This window comes from Pipistrellus hanaki, assembly GCF_964339955.1.
Source record: "Pipistrellus hanaki genome assembly, chromosome: 4".
In the NCBI taxonomy this organism is placed as follows: domain Eukaryota; kingdom Metazoa; phylum Chordata; class Mammalia; order Chiroptera; family Vespertilionidae; genus Pipistrellus; species Pipistrellus hanaki.
Window position 1 is genome coordinate 85,399,865 of NC_140506.1, and position 23,783 is coordinate 85,423,647.

A 23,783-nucleotide genomic window follows, 5' to 3' on the forward strand; every position below is an offset into this window, starting at 1 on the left:
AGCTAATAATCCTGACTTTGAGCTAGAAGTAATACGGGTTTGTTTTAAATTGGAAAGCCATGAACATCATTTGAAAAGTTCTTTATAAAAATTCTTCAGTTAGAAAACTACTGGCTGTGACATACAATTTTCATCTATTATAGGTAAAACTTATTTTTGTAAGGATAGTTAAGCCAGAACAAATCTCCTTTGAATCTAACGTAGGAGTGTCGTGAGCAGCATGGAGCTGTGCAGGCAACATGGACTCCTGGTTGGGGGGCACCACGGCTGGCGTGCTGGCTCTCTCTCATGTTCGCACTGTTCTTCTAGTTCATTACCACGGAAGGGTTTTATCCTGGGGATAGCTGACTATGGGTAATTTCAGTAGCATTTCTTTCATCAAATCCTTTGTTTACAAGTAATAAGTTTTAAAATGTTGCTCCAAGAAGTATGACATAAGTATGGTTCTCTTTTGGATGGTGAGCTATAGGTAATTAAAATTTTTTTGTCTTGTTTTTTTTCTAGTTTGTTTTTAAAGACTTTTGTGATTTAAAAAACACACTTTCTGGCCTGTTTAGGGGATAATTAAAAGCCTTTATTAAACTACCGTAGCCATTGTGATATCAGAAAGTAAGTATACTTTCACATCAAATTTCACTTTTATGACTTGTTTTAGGCCGTGTACATGATGCCAACAGAGGGTGATGATTCCTCCAAAAGTGTCCCTTTAGCATTGCAGCGGGTGTTCTACGAACTGCAACACAGCGATAAGCCCGTAGGAACCAAAAAGCTAACAAAGTCATTTGGGTAGGTATTCAAATCGGCCTTTCCATTTTGTGGCTTGTCTTATGGATGAGTGAGTTGCTAGAAGAAAGGGAGCAGAGTGTTGGCATTTAATTATGTCAGAGTGTTTTAATCATTGCATTTTAGTATTTGACTTCTTTGGAAAATAGGGGCTTGGCTTTAGAAAATGGGACTTGAGGAATAAGTCACGACCTAAAGCTTTACCTGTCAGGAAAAGGAAATGTATAGTTTTTAAGCGAACGTGTACTTACTTGCAAACTTGACCTCTCCTTGTAGTAAGTTGTTTAGGACAAGATAAAGTTGTGAACATTTGGGTGTCCCGATAAAATTTAGTTTATCTTTTAATTGTAACACCCCCCTCCCCCCCAAATAATCTTCTCAGAAAATGAATTTGAGAATAGTGGCCAATTATTTTACTGTGTAGTTTTTAAAACCCAAGCTGCTTGTTAATTTATTCTTATTTGAAATTTCAAAGTTTCAATATAAAAGTTCGTTTTCTCTTTCCAAGGTGGGAAACTTTAGATAGCTTCATGCAACATGATGTTCAAGAGCTATGTCGAGTGGTAAGTATTAAGCTATCATTGTATACTACTGTGTCTGCAGCTGTTTTCAAGTAGAACCTCAGACAGACCTGCCTCATGTCACTATAATTCAGATATACCCATCTTTGTTCAGGACCAACATTAGACCAGAAGGAAATAGCAGTATCTATCTAGTTAAAAATCCAAAAAGGATGAAAATAAGTTATTTGAAAGGGAAGTATGAGGGGAAATTTAAATTAAATAGTAGGTAGCATATGTTTAATGTGTTAGCCTGGAGTATCTACATGAGTTGTTAGAAGAGAAATCACAGGTTGGCTATGTGACCGCCCTGACTGCCCTGCTGCTCTTCAGAAGGGTGACTCTGTTACTGCCCTGAGCGTCCAGCCCCTCCTTTGCACAGACGTTCTGGCTGAGGCAGAGCTCTGTGTGGGTGATTCTCCCCCAAACCAGCTCTAGCCACTAGCAAATCCCATTCTTCCAGTTGTGATGAAAGACACACAAACATACAACATGACATGGCTATTCAAGGTGATTGGCTGGGCAAGGTGTGTTTTCTTTTTTGCAGCACTAGCTGGGTTGAATCCAGTCATTAAATATCCATGGACAAACCAGTCAATCCTGTTGACAGGCTCAACCTCATTAATCTCTTGGTGTGGACCAATACGAGTTAAGTTTAGTGCTCAATTACATGCTTTTCCCCAGAGGTAAAATGAATATAAAAAATGCTTCTAAAGGCACTACAGATTACTAATTCATTCCAAAGGCTGTATAGAGAGTTAATCTCAACTATTGCATGTAGATATTTTTGTAAATATCCAACCACGAAAGAAGATTTTGTATGTTTTTGATAATTGCATGCCAAAGATCATAATATTTATAGTCTAGAATTTCTTTGACCATTGACATTTCCTAGTCAAAATTAGTGAATATTTATTAAACGTAACATTTTCCTAAAGCCCAAACTTTCTCTTCCAGTTGCTTGATAACGTGGAAAATAAGATGAAAGGCACGTGTGTAGAAGGCACCATACCTAAATTATTCAGAGGCAAAATGGTGGTATGTGGCTCTCTCTCTTCAAGAATAATTTTAAAATACTTTAAAATGCTATCAGTGTTCTGATTAATAATGCCATGTCCCCTTCCTTTGTAGTCCTATATCCAGTGTAAAGAGGTGGACTATCGATCTGATAGGAGAGAAGATTATTATGACATCCAGCTGAGCATAAAAGGAAAGAAAAACAGTAAGTTGTATGCATGCAGTGGCCCGCTGCCTGTCTGGTAATTTCTGTTGTGGTTTAGTGCTTCCTTACAGAGGTGCTTGTCATTGAACTGTAGCACAGACCGCCACGTGCACGAACGCTGAGTGCACAGCTCACCCCATGAACACGCACATGCAGCCCTGCCCGGCCCTTCCCATCACTGCCTCCTCCTAAGGGGAAACTATTACTTGAGTTCCTAAAATCCTGTTATAAGTTGTATTTGCATGTGGTAAATATTTATGTAGGATGTAATGCCTTTCTCACTTTGCTCAGCATTATTTCTGTGCAATTCACCTCTGTTGTGAGTAGCAATAATTTGGTCATTTTCATTAGCTTACAGCATTCCACTTTGGAAATGTATTACAAGCGTTTTGAAACCATCTTTTCTTGATAGGTGTCTGGGCTGTTTTCAATGTGAAGCTGTTAGACATAAGCTCCTTAATCATGCTTATTTCTGTCTCCGGGGCATGTATATATTCACATTTATGTTGAGTGGGATTGCTGACTCAGAGGGTACACATATGTTCACTTAATAGATGAAGCCAGCAAGTTTCCCAAAAGAGTTTATCCATTTCACCCCCACCCTAGCAATGTGTGGGAGCTGTCACTTACCAGAGTGAATGTTTCGGTTGGAGAATGGTGCTCTGGGTTTTTAGGTCACATTAATGATCATGAGGTACTTTTCCAGTACCTATTAGTAATATGGCTATCTTTCTGAACACAATGGGGTACAGTTAATAAAACTTGCAGCCAAGGACATTAAGTTATTATCACCTGTGTGATTTCTTTTGAATCACCTTTGTCATCTTCATGGCTGTGTTTTGTGGTATGCCTTGTAATCTTTCATTGGATCCCAGCCATGGTGATTTTGATGGGTGTTGCATATGCTTATCCTTTGTTCTGGGGCACAATTAAGTTGTGTTTTTGTTTTTTTCAAGTTTTGCTTTTAAACTTTGTCAGGTGGGAGCATACTAGTTTTTAGTTCAAGGCTAATTTGTCCTTAAAACCGAGGCAACACCTTTCTGGGTTTCAGCCTGAAGTCGTAGAAGCTTTCTTCTGTGGCAGGAGGGAACACAGACCAGTCTCAGGCTGGTGTGAGCTCTGGGGCCTGTGCCCCTGTCGGTGCAGTGGTTTGTCCCGGCCCCAGAAAATCTCCCTCTGCCGTGACCTGCACTTACGGAAGGCCCCAGGACCCCGTGTGCGGCACTGGCACGCTCTTCCTCCACGGTGTCTTTTCTGGGGCTCCCTGTCCTACATGTCCAAGTGGCCCTGGCCCCTCAGGCCTGTTTGAGTTGCTCTCCCCTGGAAAGGACGTGCAGTTGGGATACTTGCGGGCTCTCTCAGAGGTCACCACTCCGCATCGCTGCCGTCCAGGGTGTGGGCGGTGTGTTTTCCACGCAGCCCAGGGTTTTACTGGTGCAGCAGGAGAGGAGGCCTGGCTCCTGGTACAGTCACCAGTAGCGCAGGAAGTCTTCCCGGCTGCATGCCAGTTCTGGGTGGGGTCACCCCCAGAGTGGGGCTCACCTTTTCACTCTTTTTGAGTAACAGAATTTTATAACTTAAGTGAGCGCCAGTCTATCAGTCTTTGCTTTTTGTGTCCTAAGAACATCTGCCCGAAGTCCTAAGATCTTCTCTAACTGTTATTGTTCTATCTTTTCTGTTTACCTACAACCCACCTAAAATAGTTCTTTTTTCATATTAAGGTTGATCGCCACCCCGCACCCCCTCCACATGGTTGTCAAATGGTCCCATCATGTTCTCCTCATTGCTCTGCAATGTAGTTTAACGGACACTTATACGATATTTAAAGTGCACATCGTATTTGACATGGATATGCCTTGTAGGGATTACTTGTATCTGATTAGTGAACACATTTGTCACCTCACATGTTTCATTCTTGTATTTCTTTTGCAGAGAACACAAGTTCTACTCTCAGCACATTTCAATGGTACAATATGGTTTTAACAACTATAGGCACTGTGTTTTACCCTAGATCCTCAGACCTTACTCTTGTTATATCTGAAAGTGTGTGCCCTTCACTACCCTCTCCCCACTCACCCCCCGTCCCCCCTCCATTCCTCCTCACTTTCTACATGCTCTTAATGATTGTAGCTTTATAGTAAGTGTATAGGTCTCAATTTGTTACTTGCTTTTGTTAAAATCTTAGAACACTGACTCCATGTTATTTTGGTAAGAACTTAGGAAACCATGTCCTTAGCATCCATGCCTTTGCTGGGTCAGTGAAGGCACCATGGCAGGTCTAACTGCTGTTTGGGGCGGAGAGGTGCTGCTCACAGTTACGTTCCCTTCCCTGGCGTTCCTCAATGTATGGCGTTGGCTTTGTTGTAACAAATCTTCACTGATCATGTCGGCTGACTGTCTCCTTTCTCTCTTTAAGTATTTGAATCCTTTGTGGATTATGTGGCCGTAGAACAACTAGACGGCGACAACAAGTACGATGCCGGGGAGCACGGCCTGCAGGTAACATGGACGTTTGTACAGTGTCTGTGCAGCTTCTCCCTTTCTCCTAATTGTGAACTAACAATTTCCTCGTAACTTTCCATATGCTGCTGGTATTTAGAACACAAAGGATTTCATTTCTTAGCCTGGACAGTACATATTAGTGAGCTCCGACTGTGCGGCTGGTGGGATTGAACAGGAAGGGGTAGCGAAGGTGGCAGCAGGGCTGTCAGAGGGAGCAGTTTGTTACCAGAGATAGGGCTGTCACCCAGCACACCCGAGGCTCTGTGCCTTGTTTGAAGACTTCCAGTTCACCCGTTTGTTATTCCTTTTCTCCCATTACTGGTGGTAACAGTTTCCGGGGATCCTATTATTACAGAGCGTATTGAAACCATGCCATTCCTTTGTGTGCAAGTAGGTTCCTGGGATTTGTTTCTCCTTCCAGATGCCCTGTCCCCTTAAATACACTGATGCACATCACAGAGCATTGCCAAGTAGCCTGCCTGTCACAGCTCCCGGTCCTTTGGGTGGACTTTCAAGTGCCAAGGGAAAGTCTGGGTTGGAAGTCAACCTGATGAGGGAGGGTCACAGGTGTGGCCTGGAAGTGGTTGAGTTGGCAAAGGCTTACTTTTGTGAAGGAAAAAACATTGGCTGAAGTGGAGCAGAGATGGGAGAGGCGAGAGAGCCGTGCAGGCACAGGCCCTGGAGGAGCCGAGTCTGGGAGCTGGGGGTGGCTAGCGCAGGCAGCAGCAGGGAGAGGCCGTGTTGCTGGCACTGACTCGGAATGTTCTTCAGAGGTAGGTTGAGCAGTAAGCGCTGTGCGTGTGCTCCACAGTAAGATGAGCGTCCGGGGCAAGGACGCTGCTCACAGAGCCCCCGCCATAACCGCTGCCTGTGCTGCTCTGTCCAGGTCTTCCAGCATTCCTTTGCTTGCGGTATTGCTGTTGCTCTTAGGCTTTTCCACCTAATCGTTTAATGACCATAAAATATGTCAGAAAGTGACCAGATCTTAATTTACTCAGCTATTCCCTTATTGCTGGATATCAAGATAGAATATCACCCTTAGGGAACTCTCACACGCAATAAATATAGATTTAAATATTTTTTGTTTGCTTTTGTTAATCATCACCTGAGGATACTTTTCCCAAGATTTTTTTTAGAGAGAGAGTGGAAGGGAGGAGGAAGACTGAGAAATATGGTGGTGAGAAAGGCACTCCCATTGGTTGCCTCTTTGCACTTAACCCTGACTGATGTTAGGGATTGGGCCTGCAACCCATGTATCTGTCCTTGACTGGGAATCAAAATCATGACCCTTTGGTGCATAGGCCGACACTCTAACCACTGAGAACACCGGCCAGAGCTGGGTCTAAATATTTTAATGGCACCCTAGATGGATACCTACACATCGCTGCTCCCTATCACAAGTCCCCCAGCAAGTTCCAGTCTTGCTGAGATACTCCTGTTTTCATAGCTTCGAGAAACAAGTAGTTTTGAACTAAATTTGCATTTCTTTTTCAATGTTCAGGAAGCAGAGAAAGGTGTGAAGTTTCTAACATTGCCACCAGTGTTACACCTACAACTGATGAGATTTATGTATGACCCTCAGACGGACCAAAACATCAAGATCAATGATAGGTAATCTAAGTGGGATGTGGAGTTGTGAGTTAATTGTCACTGGATATTGGGGGGGGGGGTGGGGGGGTGGTGGTAATCTCAGTGCTTTTTTTTTTTTTTTTTTTTTTTTAAGTCTGTATATGTATTTTGGTCTCATCTCTGTATCTAGGTTTCCCTTCTACCTAGGTGCCCAGCAATCATTTTAAAGGAATACTTTTGCTTATAATTGGAGCTGCTCTTTTGTATCTCCTGCTTAAGGAACCCTAGCCACTCTGCAACATGGCAGGTTGGCGTCTGTGAGGAGGGTGCTCGCAACTCCTCAGACTCTGCAGTACCAAATGCAGTGTTGGTTTGTTTAAACCGGAATCCCCGATACATTGTAATATCTCAGTTGGTGTTCATTTGTTTTTTTGTTTTTTTAAAAAATACACATTTTTAAAATATATTTTATTGATTTTTTACAAAGAGGAAGGGAGAGAGAGAGAGAGAGAGAGAGAGAGCTAGAAACGTCGATGAGAGAGAAACATCGACCAGCTGCCTCCTGCACACCCCCCACCGGGAATGTGCCCACAACCAAGGTACATGCCCTTGACCGGAATCGAACCCAGGACCCTTCAGTCCAGAGACCGACGCTGTACCACTGAGCCAAACTGGTTTCGGCCATTTGTAGAATGTGGTACAAATTTCAGGAATCCTGATGTTAGGTGTGTGTGTGCCTCATTCCAGGTTGGTCAGCCAACCTTCAGACTCGAGAGGGAAATGTATGTAACAGTCAGATTGCTTGCCACCAGCTGGGTCTTTGCTCTCCTGCTTATCCCTTGTTCTTTTCTGTGGAGAATATAAGAAATTGTCTCCACCAGACTCCACAGACTGGCAGTCAGTCTGCAGACTAAATCCAACCTGCTGGTGTGTTTTGTTGAGTCCTTACCTTGGTTCTGTTCCTATTTTTATTGGAACTCATATGACTTCATATAAAAGTCCATATTTCTGTCATCTTTTAGGAATTCAAAATATTTGGTGACACTGAGTCAGAATTCCCGTGGCTCAGACACTGCCCTGTTAGGGTCAGTATGCATGCTCTGCCTCGGGCCCCAGCTGCCCAGCTCACTTCCTTCCTGCCTCTGACAGCACTCCCAATTACCATTTAATTTAAAAGCTTATTGCCGAAACCGGTTTGGCTCAATGGATAGAGTGTCGGCTTGGGGACTGAAGGGTCCCGGGTTCGATTCCGGTCAAGGGCATGTACCTTGGTTGCGGGCATATCCCCAGTGGGGGGTGTGCAAGAGGCAGCTGATCGATGACTCTCATCGATGTTTCTCTCTATCTCTCTCCCTTCCTCTCTGTACAAAATCAATAAAATATATTTTTAAATAAATAAATAAATAAAAGCTTATGGAGCCAATAATTTGAAAATAAGTAGAGTCCAGGGTGTTTTTAAAAGTCATGGGGTGGGATTCTTTTTTACATGACCTCCTCCATCTTTGATTTACCCACATTTCTCAGCCTTAGTGGTCCCAGTCTTGCACTGTCAGAATCACTCATTAACACAAACACAGAATTATTTCCATCCTAGAAAAGTCACTGTGTACATTTATCACAGGACTCACTGTTGTGTTGTACCCTTTCATTTAACATTCTGTCAGGTATCCATCTGTCAGGTAGCCATTTTTCTCATCTCTAGCTTCAGATATTGTGTTGACATATAAGCAATTACTTTGTTCTGATGAGTAGGAGCTGCCTCAGAAGCAGGTCATAGGTCCTCCCTAGTCATATTCTTACTTCCCTTTCCAAATAAATTAGAAGGTCTAGCAATAAGTAAAGCCTAAGGGAGAAATGTTTTACATGTAAATGAAACCTGGATTTCTTTAAAAATGTTTTTTTAATAGGTTTGAATTCCCTGAACAGTTACCACTTGATGAATTTTTGCAAAAAACAGATCCTAAGGACCCTGCAAATTATATTCTTCATGCAGTCCTGGTTCACAGTGGAGATAATCATGGTGGACATTACGTGGTTTATCTAAACCCCAAAGGGGATGGGAAAGTAAGTGCTGGGCTGGGCAGGGTGGGTTTGTGGAGGAGGGTGGAGTTGGGTGTGATTGCCTATAGGGGACTTAACTCTGACGCCAGCCCAGCCTTTTCCTATTCCTCCTGAGCCCAGCCTTTTCCTATTCCTCCTGATCGCTTGCTAGCCTTCTTGGCCTCTGATTGATCTGTATGTTCTGATATGTATTAATTGCTGGTACTCTAAAGCTCAATAGTAAATTAGTGATCATACTTTACGTTTGTATCTATGTTAGTATTGAATGTTGGAACTCACAGAATTCCTTTACAACTAAAAAGAGGCACTTATTTTCCACGCAGGAATAACAGAATAGTTCTCTGCTATCCGGGCGGGGGAGGCAGCATTGATTGCATGGTATTCCACATGCCCCATTGTCCACACTGTGCAATGCTCTGTCTTTCCCGGTTCATATGGATCTCATACATAATCTTCCCCAAGGGGTGCATTCCCTCAGGGTCTGTGTCCTGCAGCATAGGGCCTAGGAGGATGGCAAAGATGGAGCCTGCCTGGCCCATGCTGAGAGAACCCTCATAGCATCTTTAACCGTGAGGCTGAGTACCATTTAAAATTACTTAATCCATCATGAAGAGACTGGGATATAGCTTCGTAAATTGCTTTTTTTTTTTTTTTTAAAGTCAGGCCCTTGCTATGATTATCTATAATAATAAGAGTATAATATGCTAATTAGACCAGACAGCCAAACATCCTTCCAGATGATCTTCCAGACAAAGTGAGGGCTGTGAGGGCCGAGCCCCCTGCACAAATTTTGTGTATCAGGCCTATAGTCTATATATAAATGCCCAAGTGACCGTTACGATGGGTTGACCAAATGAACTGTTGCTATGATGTGCACTGCCCACCAGGGAGCAGATACTCAACACAGGAGCTGCCCCTGCTGGTGGTCAGTGTGCTCCCACAGCCAGCCAGGCTGAGGGGCCCCATCTGTGCACGAATTTGTGTGCTGGGCCTCTAGTATGTCGTATAGATTATCTGTTATAGGAAAACCCCACGTGAGAGCTTGTGTGCTCGGAGCACTATCTCTCTGCTGATGTCTTGTTGCTCTCCTGTCCAGTGGTGTAAATTTGACGATGATGTGGTGTCGAGGTGTACGAAAGAAGAAGCAATCGAGCACAATTATGGGGGCCACGACGACGACCTCTCCGTCCGGCACTGCACGAACGCGTACATGTTGGTTTATATCAGGGAGTCCAAGCTGAGTGAGTAGAGTGGCCTTTCATACTCTGCACTGTGGGGAGTTTTGTAGTCGCTCCATGAGTCATTGCTGTGGTGTTTCAGGCCGCGTTACAGGGACCTTAGCTGTGTCTCCTGTGCAAACCCATGCTCTTATTAGTCTGCCTTGTTTACAACATCTAGAGGCAGGCAAGTTGGGCTTGTGGGCTGTGATGTGGACTCGTGGCACCTAGTCGTTTCCCTTTACTAGATTGCTATAGCAGTGATGATGTAAAACGGGACCTTCTAAGAAGGGGAAAGGAGAACCTGGCAGAGGTGAATGAGATGCATTTGTCCTGCAGGTGAGGTGTTGCAAGCTGTCACCGACAATGACATTCCTCAGCAGCTGGTGGAACGATTACAAGAAGAGAAAAGGATCGAAGCCCAGAAGAGGAAGGAGCGTCAGGAAGCCCATCTCTACATGCAAGTGCAGGTCAGCCTCAGCCTCTGGGGCCCCGATGGGGAGGAGGCTGCTGAGAGCCACACTGCTCCGAGGGCTGCATGGACCTGGGCTTATTGCTGACAGATCAGGGTTTGCTCCGGGCAGCCCTTGAATGTTATTGGCTGAGTGACTGTGTAGGCCAGTTTCCTGACCATCTGGAATATACAATTCAGTTCAGGGTATAGACATAGATATGAGAAATACTTGGGCCACCGCAGATCACCAGTACCTTAGAGTATTTATAAAACGGGTAGAAAGGGGTTAGAGGGGAGAAGGCCTCGATGGAAGGAGGTGTGAGAAGGGAGGGCTCCATTCGGGAGATGAGTACAGCCCAGATGGGGTGTGGGTCAGTGGCATACCAGGCCATGGAAAGCCTCACACATATGGAGAGGGCCAGCAGGGAGGTGAGTTCCAGGTGGTCCTGGTTCGTGACTCAGTTGTAATTACCTACCTGGGAAAGGTGCATGGGAGCCACGACGACGACCTCTCCGTCCGGCACTGCACGAACGCGTACATGTTGGTTTATATCAGGGAGTCCAAGCTGAGTGAGTAGAGTGGCCTTTCATACTCTGCACTGTGGGGAGTTTTGTAGTCGCTCCATGAGTCATTGCTGTGGTGTTTCACCCTCTTTTTTTTTTTTGGGTAACAGGTTGTTATTGATTTTTTAGAGAAGAAGGAAGAGGGAGAGAGAGAGAGAGAAATATCGATGAGAGAGAAACCTCAATTGACTGCCTGCCCCATGCCTCCTACTGGGGATTAAGCCCACAACTCGACATGTACCTTGACCAGGAATCCAACTGGCAACCTTTTGGTGCATAGGATGACACTCAACCGAGAGGCACCTGCTGGGCATAGCATATCCTTATATTACTTGGTGATAACCATATAGATTGATTTCTAGCTAATGCTTTCAGATGAGTTAAGAATGGCGGCATGAAAATGTAGGCTTTTGTCTTTTCTAAAAAATACATACCTTGATTTCATTCTTAGTCATAGTCATTTTGAAACTTTTCTCCTTGGGTCTTAAGAAGCAAGACTAGTTGTATTCAGCAATTTACTATTTGAACTTACTGTTTGTTTTTTTTTTTTTTTTAAATCCTCATCCTAGGATGTGTTTATTGACTTTTAGAGTGAGGAAGAGAGAGAGAGAGGAACATCAGTGGGTTGCCTCTCCTATGCACCCCAACTGGGATGGAACTTGAAACCTAGGTACATGCCCTGACTAGGACTCGAACCCATGGTGCCTAGGACAATGCTCCAACCAGCTGAGCCATCCCACCAAGACTATTTGAACTTGTTCTTGATCAGCATGGTCTCACTGTATTTTGTATGTCAGTTGTTCTGTATGTTTGTGCATATTTTCAGATAGTTGCAGAGGACCAGTTTTGTGGCCACCAAGGAAATGATATGTATGATGAAGAAAAAGTCAAGTACACTGTGTTCAAAGTATTGAAAAACTCTTCACTTGCTGAGTTTGTCCAGAACCTCTCGCAGACCATGGTGAGTGCTGGCTGCTCTGCTGATGGTTTATTTTGACTTCCACACTCCACCCTCCTTATTTATACCTGGACAAGACAGTACCTTTTGGGGTAGGTGCTGTGTCTAGGCTGCCTGAGAAGAGAGGTAACTGACCTGTACTCATTTCCTTCTGAGTGGTACCTGTGTCTGCCCTGTGACCTAATCTCTCAACTGAATCAGCGCTAAAGGAAAGCTGAATGTGAACTCGAATCTTCTCTTTTGTACCCCTTCCTGTGTTTTTTTGTTTGTTTATTTGTTTTTCCTTTTGTAAAATGGGCACTTGAGTCTTGGAATACTAGTGATCTGAAAGCAGGGAGATCTGTGATTATTTTTCTTATAGTCATAGAATGATTACAGTGATACAGAAATGAATTAACTTTGTTTTCTTTTAAATTTTTTCCAGGGATTTCCACAAGATCAAATTCGATTATGGCCCATGCAAGCGAGGAGCAATGGAACCAAACGACCAGCGATGTTAGATAATGAGGCCGATGGCAATAAAACAGTGAGTGTTGTTGACAGCTGCACGCCTCAGCATGCTCCACTGCTGGGGCTGCAGCATGCCTCCTTGTGGTCCAGTTGGATATGTGTTTTCAGTACATGAGTATAGTTTTTCACTCTCACTCTGCATTACAGTTTTCTAAAATTGTCATCTCTTTTGGAAATAGATGATTGAACTCAGTGATAATGAAAACCCTTGGACAATATTCCTGGAAACAGTTGATCCCGAGCTGGCCGCTACTGGAACAACGTTACCCAAGTTTGATAAAGATCGTAAGTGCCCGCCAAACAAATATTGCCTTGTTACTCCCTTGCAAAAAAATCTTAGTAATTCCAAAAATGCTCATTGAACCCGTTGGTCAAGGCTTTCTGATGAAGTCAAGTAAGACTGGCCATGGGCTGTAGTGTCCGGGAGCACAGGAGGGGTCCCAGTGTTGAGGCATCAGGTTCCTTAGTCGTGGCCCCATGTTTGCTGATCACATTGGTCTTCATATACCGGCAGAGCACACACAGCAGGCATTGCAGCCTCTCTCAAGGGCCAGACATAGCATGGGCTTGAGCTGCATCGGCCTGCTTATAATGTGGATTTCTTTTCTTTAAGTACAGTATGTATTTTCCTCGTGATTTCCTTAATAATCTTTCTCGAGCTTGCTTTATTGGGAGAATACAGCATGTAATTTACACTAATAAAGAGCTAATTTGCTAATGGTCGGGACACTGTAGTGGGTAACGACCAGACCATTAGCATATTAGCTGGGGCATTGCTCCAGAGATGACAGAAGCTGGAGGTGCCTGGAGGAGGCGGGACCATCCCATGCCAGGGAGGAAAGGGGTGAGAGCCCACTTTGCCACCCACTGCTGGCACTCTGAGTGGCCCGCGGCCCACCTGCCAGGGGAAGGAGCACAGCGCAGCAGGCAGAAGGCTTCTATGCTCTCCTTTGGTGCCATGATGGGGCAGAGCCGCCACGTTGCTCTGGAGACAGGGTGGAAGCGGGGAGGCGCCCAGAGAAGGCGGGACCAGCCCGAGGCAACTTGAGGGACTGAGGGTGGTGCTTGAAGCGGCCAGAGAAGGCCAGGGGGTTTGTGGGCTGGGCCAGACGCACTGGAGCTCTGTGTGGACAGGCCGGCAAGTGGGTGGCTGGGCCACATGATTTTGTGCACTGGGCTCCTAATGCACACATAAAATATGTGCTAATCAGCAGTTTATGTCATCTGTCAGACTTCCAGTCAACAGGAGGCTATTAATAGTTATGTTTTTGGAAAGTCAGAAATTACGTATGGATTTATAAGTGCTTGGGGGGTTTCCCTAACTCCCAGGTTGTTAAGGGTCAACTGTGTTTCTTGCCTTGTGGGCCACATGGTTTCTGCCTGGCATTATAGCAGGAATGTGGCCACAGAGGATGTATAAATGGACAGTCTAGCTGTGTGGCAGCACTACTTTACATACAAAGCAGGTGGATCAGATTTTGCTGTAAGATTGTTTTTATTGCTATAAGTGGTCACCTCTCTAGTGTAGCTAAGTCATACAACCCTACCCATGATAGCACCCAACCATCTAGTTAGTACCAGATCTTGAAACTAGGATTTCTAAGCTCACTGCCCCAATTCCATCTTCACTGCGTCACATGGCATGTTCCCCTGGGGTTTGATGCTCTGAGGGAGGGAGCAGCCACAGGCCTGGTCTGACATGATTTCGGGTGCAGTAAGCTGTCATTTCAGTGCCTCACCAAGTTCACCATCACTGTGCCCACCAAACAAATATTGCCAGCTACTGGTCAGTGTACTGAGTGTGAGACCCTAACAAAACTTGTTATGAACCTTGTAGATGATGTGATGTTATTTTTGAAGATGTATGATCCCAAAACACGGAGCTTGAACTACTGTGGGCACATCTACACGCCAATATCCTGTAAAATACGTAAGTGCTGATGCGCTCACCTCTGCCTTGATTCTGCTGCAGTTGTGGTGTATTACAGCTTTGCGTTCTTTTCTCTCTCTCTCCTAGGTGACTTACTCCCGGTTATGTGTGAGAGAGCAGGATTTATCCAAGATACTAGCCTTATCCTCTATGAGGTTTGGATAGTTTATTTCTCTATAATCAGTGTATTGCTAGCAGATAGGAGAGGGATTTTTTTTGCTTGTTTATTATCCCTGTATTTATTATGGGTAATGTTTACTGTTGAGGTGACCTTGAGTTTGGAATCATATTTGTAGATTTGTGATTTTTCTTACCAATTGAGGATCTATCTGTGATTATTATATCTTTATGGATATTAATATTTCCTGTTAGCTTTTTAACATACTAAAAATACATAGCTGATAGAACGGGTGTAGAGAAAATACAGTGTATGGCCATATAAAACATTAGACAAACGTTACATGGTAACTATTTCATTTCTTTTACTCTAGGAAGTTAAACCGAATTTAACAGAGAGAATTCAGGACTATGACGTGTCTCTTGATAAAGCCCTGGATGAGCTAATGGATGGTGATATTATAGTGTTTCAGAAGTAGGTACTTTTTGAAGGATTTGATCACTTTGTGCTGGTAGCAGGACCTTTTTCCCCAAGTCCTGTAACACTGACAAGATTGTGTTGAGACCCCGAGTCAGGTGCTGTTTGAAACGCCTCACAATGCTGACAGGTGCTGGCTGTGTCTGGGTCTTGGAATTAGGTGGTGAGCGTTTTCATCGATGCTCTGATTTCCTAAGAATGTCTACAGTGAGCATGAGCACTGTTAGCACAGCTGCAAAAGTCTGTGAAATAGCAAGATTGTATTTCTTCCCTTAAACAGGGCATTTCTTAGAATGTGGCTACGTAGGTCATTGATTTAAACCTGCATGTAAAACCAGCAGGTCTGAGGTGTTAGTCTGAAAGCAGCCCGGTGTTGCCTTCTTCTTGCTGTTAAAGAGTCTGGTGAGGTGGCCCTGGCATAGGTTGTGGGCAGGCCACTTTGATTGTGTCCTGCTGCCTTGGCTTGAAAGTGCCTCCTGCCAGCTACTGGTCAGCGAGCAGGCAGCCCTTCCCCTTGTCCCTGGAGAAAAGGCTCTGGTGTTTGTATTGCGATCAGGACGGAAAGCAGCACTGTGCTAGCTCAGGCACACCTTCTGTACGTGGTGGTCTTTCCCCACTGTCCCTGCTTAGAAAGGCCACTGGCAGACCCCCCCCCCCCCCCCCCCCCAGCACCCTAAATAGGACCCTGAGCTTCTGTCCATGCCTGCTGTCACTGTGTGTGAGAGATGATGGCCTCTGGCCTGGGCTTTGATTCAGTCTACAAATGTTTGTGTGTTTTTTCTCCTCCCAGGGATGACCCTGAGAATGATAACAGTGAATTACCCACCGCAAAAGAATATTTCAGAGACCTCTATCACCGTGTTGATGTCATTTTCTGTGATAAGACAATCCCTAATGATCCTGGATTTGTGGTCACGTTATCAAATAGAATGAATTATTTTCAGGTATTTGATAAAGGCTCTTCTTCCTTCACATTTTGCACCAGAAAGACCTGTTCTTAAAACAAAACAAAAAAACGCTTGCTGATGAAGTTGCAGGACTTGGTTCAGGAGGAGGGGTTAGTCCTGCTGGTCCGAGGAAGTGCCTAACTAAAGTAGTTGGTGCCAAGATGGCCATGGGGCCAGAGCCATTCTTAGCTCAGCCTCCTCCTCATCAGCTACCACGTCCATCTGCACTCTGCTCCCTCGAAACCCTCTCTACCTGGCTCAGTGTGCTTTTGGAGGTGATGGTGGTCCATTGCTTCAGCTAGAACATGCCAAGTGGGAAGCCATCAGGAAATTTAAAAATCTATAGTCTTCACCTTAAAAGTGAAAAAGTCTCCAAAAGTTTTATCTTCATCAGCTATGTTACGCTCACTGTACTGTGCCTTATTCCTGTTAGGTAGTAAATTCCTAGGGCACTGACAGGGTTGCTCATCCCACATTGGTTGAAGGTCCCGAGGCGCCTCATTAACGTAAAATTGAAGCTTATGAGCAAATTTAGTTCATTGCCGCAGTGTGCACCTTGGGCCTTCTGATGTCTGGCTTCTTCCCTCCCCAGGTTGCAAAGACAGTTGCACAGAGGCTCAACACCGACCCAATGCTGCTCCAGTTCTTCAAATCTCAAGGGTGAGCTACATGTGCACACACGTGTTTGGTCCTTGCTGCATGCTTTCCATAGTTCATCCAGACATATTGGAACTAATTTTAATAAGTAGCTGGGCACATCACCTGACATGCCATTTCCTGCTTAGTTTCAGATATAGAATTGTCACCCCTCATATCTTGACCACACTACTCCAAGATGTCAAAGTAATTGGCAGCCTCACCTCAAGTCAAGTTAGATCCATCATCAATAAACACCCCCTTTCCACCCCCCCAAAATGTATCCAGCTGGGTCCGTCCCAGCCAGACCTCTGTGTGCTGTGTGTGCCACCACCTCAGGGAGCACTTGGGGGTGGCGGCCAGCGGGGCAGAGGGCTCGGGATGTAGGAACACGCAGTGGAACCCTGTGCCAGGTCCCAATTGCAAGTCTAGGTGCAAAGCTAGTGGTTTGCTTTTCTGCTCAGTCATAGATGCTTGTTTTAGGCGAATAAACAAGTCATTTATTTATATGCTGTTTTCTTGTGTAGTTATAGGGATGGCCCAGGTAATCCTCTTAGACATAATTATGAAGGTACTTTAAGAGATCTTCTACAATTCTTCAAGCCTAGACAACCTAAGAAACTTTACTATCAGCAGGTATGAGTCCAAATTAATGTGCCCGCGGGTCATAAGGAGAAGCCTTGGGTTTTTGTGGAAGCACATCTAAAGGGTCTCTCTCTTTCCTTCATAGCTGAAGATGAAAATCACAGACTTTGAAAACAGGCGAAGTTTTAAGTGTATATGGTTAAACAGCCAATTTAGGGAAGAGGTAAGTTTTTTTATGGGATGAATCTTTAATTTTATTGGAGCTTGTCTATGGTTTCTGCCTCTCTAGACCTTGAGAACTCAAACAAAAGAAAGCAAGAGGAGTGATAGTGTTTTAGCGGCCCCTGGGTCCAGAGGTAGAGAACCCGGTTGTGTCCTCCTGCCACCACCTCTGAGCCCTGGGGGATGAATAGCAATGTCATCCGCCCGACCCTCCAGGACTGCTTTTCTTACCGATTTGGACGTCTTAAATTGATGCGCTGCTGCTTGGCCAGAGCAGTATTTTCCTTGAACCCCGTCATGAAATTCATTTGTGAAATTGGGCAACAGTGTGGGGAGCCGGCCTGCAAGTGAGCTGACACTGACTGTGGGCTGCTCCAGTGGCGTGTGCTTGTTGCATACAGAAGGCATGTCCAGCCACACTTTAGGTGGTTTAGGAAGTTCGACTGCGGGGGCTCCGAGAATTTTTTTACCTTTCTTGGCCAGTTTTGAGGAAAGAGTTGAGCTGAGCTACATGCCACAGACATTCACATATGCAGTATATGCAGTTGATCAGTCAAGCTTAACTTGAAAGCCTCCTGCTGGTCATGGCCTGGGTTAATCAGCTTCTTTCTCACTGTGCTGGAATCCGAAAGGCTTGTAGGTGATCTTTCAGGGGTCGTTTCCTGAGAAGCTGCCCTGGAAATGGCAAACTTTTCACTTCATAGTGGCATTTTTGTTTTGTTTTTTAATTGGACTCATTGGGGTAACATTGGTTAATAAAAGTATATAGTTTTCAGCCCTACTTGTTTTGGCTCAGTGGATAAAGCGTCAGCCTGAGGACTGAAAGGTCCAAGGTTCAATTTCAGTCAAGGGCACATGCCCGGGTTATGGGCTCCATCCCCAGTGGAGTTGTGCAGGAGGCAGCCAATCAATGACTCACATTGATGTTTCTCTCTCTTCCTTCCTCTCTGAAATCAATATATATGTTTTTAAGTATATAGTTTTCAGATAACCAGAAAGTAGCATTTTTGTTGTTAACCTTCACTTGTGGATATTTTTCTATTGATTTTTAGAGAGAGTTGAGGGTTATGTAGAGAGAGAGAGAAAGAGAAATGTTGATGTGAGAGATACATTGATTGGTTGCTTCCTGCGTATGCCTGGACCAAGGCCGCGGATGAAGCCCGTATCTTACATAATGCCCTCGATGGGAAGCAAACCCAGGACCCTTCAGTCCATGGACCAATGCTCTATCACAGGGCAAAAGTGACACTTCTTAAAGTCCCCGCAGTACTTGGTGGGCCCAGGTTTAGGCAGATGGTCTGGGTGAGGTCTCATACCAGGGGCCCTCATGGTGGGAATGTAAGAGAGAGTCCTGGGGAGCTAGCGACAGCTGGGGGCATCTGTTGCTGTGTTTTCTTTCTTCAAGCAAAATTGGTTTGCTGTAGCAGATCCTTTATGTTTTCTTTAAAGCGTGTATTTCATCTTGTCATTTCTTAGGAAATAACACTATATCCAGACAAGCACGGGTGTGTCCGGGACCTGCTAGAAGAATGTAAAAAGGCTGTGGATCTCGGGGAGAAGGCATCAGGGAAACTTAGGCAAGTATTTCTGGAGCAGTCCCAGACCTGCAGTGTGCTGGGGACACAGTCAGCCAGAGCCCTGGCCTGTTGCCAGACTCACTTCTCAGCCGGTTTTCACAGCAGTTTTTAAATATTCACAGTTAAGCCATTTCCCCCTCCTCTCCTTCCAGTCTCCTGACATTAACTACCTAGAGTAAAAATGTGTGCTTCAGATGGGAAAGCCAAGCAGAGGAAGGATGCGATGACAATAGAACGATAACTGAAACTGGAAAAGCTGCTGGGCTTGCATTTGTGAAATTGGGCAACATTAATTTGGGAGAGACGAATCAATTGGTTGTCTCCTGCATGCGTCCTTTGATCCGAGTGCCTACCACTGAGCCAAACTGGACAGGGCTGGGCGCTCTTCTTATGTCACCTCACAGTCAGCACAAAACTGCCCTTGTGGCTATTGGCTCCCAGCTTGTTTTTCTCTAATATTAGTATTTGGAGCCCCTTGTCCTCCAAAGGCTCGGTGAGCACAGCGTCTCCAGTCCTGCCTCGAGTGGGTTTAGAGGGAGATGCATTAGCTCCAGGGACTCAGCCTCACCGAGGCCTGAGGTCACTCCCCTTGAATCACACACTCCAGAGGCCACCTGGCCAGTGTTGTCCCCTCTCCCATGGGTGCTGCTTTCGACAGCTCCAACCTTTTAAAATGAAAGAAGACAAGCAAATCTTGATAGCTTTATAATAAGAAAACAATTTGTCTGTGTTTACCATGAATTTATATCTTTCCCCCCATCCTGTTTGTACAGGCTGCTAGAAATTGTAAGCTACAAAATTATTGGTGTGCACCAAGAAGACGAGCTATTAGAATGTTTATCTCCTGCAACGAGTAGAACGTTTCGAATAGAGGTAACTGCCCTGTTCCTGGCACCAGGGAGAGTTCTGGGTCCTTGGTGGGTGGGACAGCTATCAGCCGCTTGTCCGATTGTCTTACTGTGGTAAAACCTCCATAACGTACTCTGTACCATTTAAAATGTACATTTCAATGGCATTAAGTCCATCCACACTGTTGAGCATTCGTCACCACCATCCATTGCCACAATCCCCATCTTCCCTCAGTAAAACTCCATACCCACTTACATCTCCCTCTGCCAGTCCCTGGCAACCACCATCCCACTCTCTGAATTTGACTACCCTAGGTGCCTCATATAAGTAGAATCATATATAGTTTTTGTACATACACATTAATTTTAAATATGGGCCACCAGACAAATCTGTTCCAAATCTGGGTCCCTGTTGGTTTCTAGGGTTGCTCAATTCCCACAGTAATTGGAAAAACCCATAATTTTCCTTAAAAAACTTGGGTGTTTTCTGATTCTGAATTCTTACCATTCTAGCAAGCCCCAAACATGGCATTTTGGCAAAAATAGTGACCTAACTACCTCATCGCAGGAGCAGGTCAGAATTAAAGTGTGTTATCTGCACCAGGTGCTTTACTCTGCTCCCTGTGTTTAACTGTGTCCCCAGGAAATACCTTTGGACCAGGTAGACATAGATAAGGAAAATGAGATGCTGATCACAGTGGCACATTTCCACAAGGAGGTGTTCGGGACGTTTGGAATCCCTTTTTTGCTGAGGATACACCAGGTGAGCTTTTACAGCTGACAGGCTGAGCATTGCACATCAAGACGCGAAGCCTCGCCCCCACCCCCCCTTTTGGATTAGTGTTGTGACTCTGGCTTCCTGCCTTGGTGGGCAGACCATGGCTTTGGTGGCGTCCCCGTGGGCCGTGAGCCCTGTCACGGTGCACATAGGCACATGGTCAGTGTCCTCTCCTGTCCACAGGGCGAGCATTTCAGAGAAGTCATGAAGCGGATCCAGAGCCTGCTAGACATCCAGGAGAAGGAGTTTGAGAAGGTACGCGCGTGCTGGACGAGTACCCGGCGAGCGGCATGCTGGAGGCGTCCTGGGAGAGCGGCCCAGACTCCGCGGAGGCGGCCCAGTTCATGGAGGAGTGTTCATTTTTGTCTTGTAGTTTAAATTTGCCATTGTGATGATGGGCCGGCACCAATACATTAATGAAGATGAGTACGAAGTAAACTTGAAAGACTTTGAACCTCAGCCTGGTAAGAGCCCTCCCACTGCTCTCCTTCTGTGTGGGTGAGGTCCAGCCGGCCAGCGGTAAGTAGCTGGAGGCGGAGAGCTCGGGGTCGAGTCCACCGTCCATTTCCACCGCGGGGAGGCTTGGGCTTGCTGACCTCCTCTGTGATAGGAGGAACAGTAGCCTGACCCCATCGAGTCTCTTAAGGATTAAAAGCTGTCTTGCGTCACGTGGTGGCTAAGAGAACTAAGCTCCAAGGCCGAGGTGTGAAGGCTCCATGTGGTCGGCAGGCTCTAGCAGAGCTGCCCGTGGAAGCCGCTGAGGCAGGCAGCAGAGTGTGGGCGCCTTTTTGGCTCCAGCCCCAGCCTCACTGAACCCACACCTGCTTGTGTGGCCACCACAGGTGGACGGGCCCTGGTACTTGTTCTGTGGTCTCATCGCCCCTCTTTCCCCACCAGGTAACATGTCTCACCCACGGCCGTGGCTAGGGCTCGACCACTTCAACAAAGCCCCAAAGAGAAGTCGCTACACTTACCTTGAAAAGGCCATTAAAATCCATAACTGACTTCCTCACCCGTGCGTGCAAGGCGAGGACCGCGTGTGGGTGTGCCCCTTTAACAGCGAGGACTCTGGCACACGTGCACTCGAGCGAGTCTTCCGAGGAGGATTTGCTGCTGGTGTTCATTTTATTTTGTTGAGGCTGTTCGGTTTGGCTTCTCTGTATCTATTGACTGCCCTTTTTGAGCAAAATGAAGGTGTTTTTATAAAGCTTGGATGCCAATGAGAATTATTTTATTGTAACCACATGCAAGGCAACTGTCAGCCTGTGGGGAGAAGAGGTTAGTGGGATGCGTGGCGCTGGCGAGAGGTCTTAGTCTGTCTAGTTGGCAGGGGCTGCCTGGCTGCCTGCTGGGGTCCCGCCTCCACCTGCAGCCAGGCAGTCCTGTGTTAGGCTCGTCTGACGTATTCCTTCAGTTATATTTCAATGGCCTTTTGTGCATCTGTAAAGGCAAAACAGAGAAACTCACAAGCTAATAAATAGCACTCTTTCCTTCACTGCGTGTCCTGTCGCCCCTTCCTCAGTCCTCCCCCAGCCGCCTGGGTCTTTTAATAAACTGTCTACTTCCGGCAGCCGCTACTGTTCTGCAGCCCATTGCAAAGTGGGGGCACGGAGCACAGTCCGACAGCCGTCCCGGGGTCTTTTATTCGATGGAAAGCACTGTTAAGTACAATTAAGGTGTATTACGCTGCCCGTCGGCAGACAGTGATCTCGCGTTCATATGAGCAGGTGAAAAATTATATAGAATTTCCTTAAAACACAACAGATGAACAGAGAGCCTTTTAGCAAAGAGGGCATGCTCACTAGTGGTAGTAAGCTGTTGACTTTGTATAAAAGTTAAAAGAAAAAAAACAAAACAGGAAAAATGAAATTGTATATTTAATGAATGAACGTGTACAATTTACTGCTGGGAGGAGGTGACTTTTTTGTTGGGTGGATCTGCAGGTGACTCACTGATGTTGATATTCATTGTGTGTAGTTTATTTCAGTCCCGACCTTTTATTTTGGAGCTAAATGCCAGCTGCGTGTCTAGTTTTGAGTGCAGTAAAATAGAATCAGCAATCACACTTCTTTTCCCCCCCATTCTTTTCCAGTATTTTTGTTTGTTTCTGTAGCAGCGGTGTACACCAACTCTTCCTGTATATTGCCTTTTTGCTGGAAAATGTTGTATGTTGAATAAAATTTTCTATAAAAATAATCCAGTGAGTGATGTGGAAGTAGAGGAAGCTTTCTGGCCTCCCCAGAAAGGGGCTTGGAAAACCTTTTCGTTTATAATAAGGTTTTACAGAGCTCTCTCGTCCCCCTCACCCCACTGCCCAACCCCCAAATTTCAGTATTGCTGTTGTATAGTTCTGCCTTCTTTTTTCTTTTTCTTTTTTTTGCCTTTTACTAATTTAAGTTTAAGGAATAATAGGGTTTTCCAGGTGAGCACCATGTACAAATAAGATGAATGGAAATATTATAGGGATGGTGGAACCGGCCGCCGGCATGAGAGCAGCCACGGCCCGCCTCAGCGCACTGATCCTGGTCCCCCGGTGGCCTGTGCCCCGTGGTCCCTCTCCGGACTGCGCTGGGACGTGTGCTTTCACACCCAGTGCTGCCCCGGGCCGGGGTGTGGATCGCATCGCCCCTCCTTCATCCAAAGAACATGTTGATTTTTTTTTGTTTGTTTGGGGTTCTGGCTAAGGTAGGTTATATAGTCTTAGGTCACAGAATTCTCACCGAAGTCAGTAAATGAATCTTTTTACAAAAAAACACTTTGCAATGTGGGTGTTTCCTTTGCCCTCTACTCCCAGTTTATGGCATCAAGAGTCTTCTGAGCTCATAAAACTGAGTTTCGGGGACATGGATGGAGATACACTGCGTTTCAGATAGCTGACTCTGACCCCCGAGGGCGGCCCATCCTCTCTCCCTCTAAGATGTCGCTGTCTCATGATGGTGAACCAAGTCCTAGAACGCTGGGTCCCTGGCACCCACAGTGAGAGGAAAGCGCCCACCGCGTGCACACCAAGCAGTGTGCCGGAAGAGGCTCATGTTAAAAGCACACGAGGTGAGGACAGGGCCTGCCACCGCCGTCCGTTTAACAGCAGTTCCCAGAGCACCTGCAGTGTCTGCCCGTCCAGCGTGGGGCCACCTTCGAAATGATTGCTGGCTTTCCCTAAGAGCGTCAAGTCCAATGCGTTGGAAGTGAGGCACGTGTCTCCAGTCGTGTCTGCAAGTAGCCGTGCCTAACAAATACGCTTTAAAACCGAGTCTGCCGTGCTGGC

General features: G+C 45.7%; 1 protein-coding gene across 2 annotated transcripts in view; it reads left to right on the forward strand.

Moving 5' to 3' along the window:
* USP7 (ubiquitin specific peptidase 7) overlaps positions 1-22,714 on the forward strand; it is a 69,226-nt gene extending 46,512 nt beyond the window's left edge. For both annotated transcript variants that reach the window (XM_084881105.1, XM_084881106.1), the window contains 25 exons: positions 656-786; positions 1,292-1,346; positions 2,301-2,381; positions 2,475-2,565; positions 4,982-5,064; positions 6,569-6,678; positions 8,544-8,700; positions 9,794-9,938; positions 10,254-10,384; positions 11,759-11,893; positions 12,315-12,416; positions 12,580-12,685; positions 14,238-14,330; positions 14,418-14,485; positions 14,822-14,922; positions 15,716-15,869; positions 16,465-16,532; positions 17,036-17,144; positions 17,239-17,316; positions 18,792-18,892; positions 19,666-19,765; positions 20,384-20,503; positions 20,702-20,773; positions 20,892-20,982; positions 21,416-22,714. In XM_084881105.1, the coding sequence (XP_084737231.1) occupies positions 656-786; positions 1,292-1,346; positions 2,301-2,381; positions 2,475-2,565; positions 4,982-5,064; positions 6,569-6,678; positions 8,544-8,700; positions 9,794-9,938; positions 10,254-10,384; positions 11,759-11,893; positions 12,315-12,416; positions 12,580-12,685; positions 14,238-14,330; positions 14,418-14,485; positions 14,822-14,922; positions 15,716-15,869; positions 16,465-16,532; positions 17,036-17,144; positions 17,239-17,316; positions 18,792-18,892; positions 19,666-19,765; positions 20,384-20,503; positions 20,702-20,773; positions 20,892-20,982; positions 21,416-21,522 (2,589 nt within the window). In that variant the 3' untranslated portion in view covers positions 21,523-22,714. The remainder of the gene's footprint in view (positions 1-655; positions 787-1,291; positions 1,347-2,300; positions 2,382-2,474; positions 2,566-4,981; positions 5,065-6,568; positions 6,679-8,543; positions 8,701-9,793; positions 9,939-10,253; positions 10,385-11,758; positions 11,894-12,314; positions 12,417-12,579; positions 12,686-14,237; positions 14,331-14,417; positions 14,486-14,821; positions 14,923-15,715; positions 15,870-16,464; positions 16,533-17,035; positions 17,145-17,238; positions 17,317-18,791; positions 18,893-19,665; positions 19,766-20,383; positions 20,504-20,701; positions 20,774-20,891; positions 20,983-21,415) is intronic.
* Positions 22,715-23,783: the final 1,069 nt, after the last annotated feature.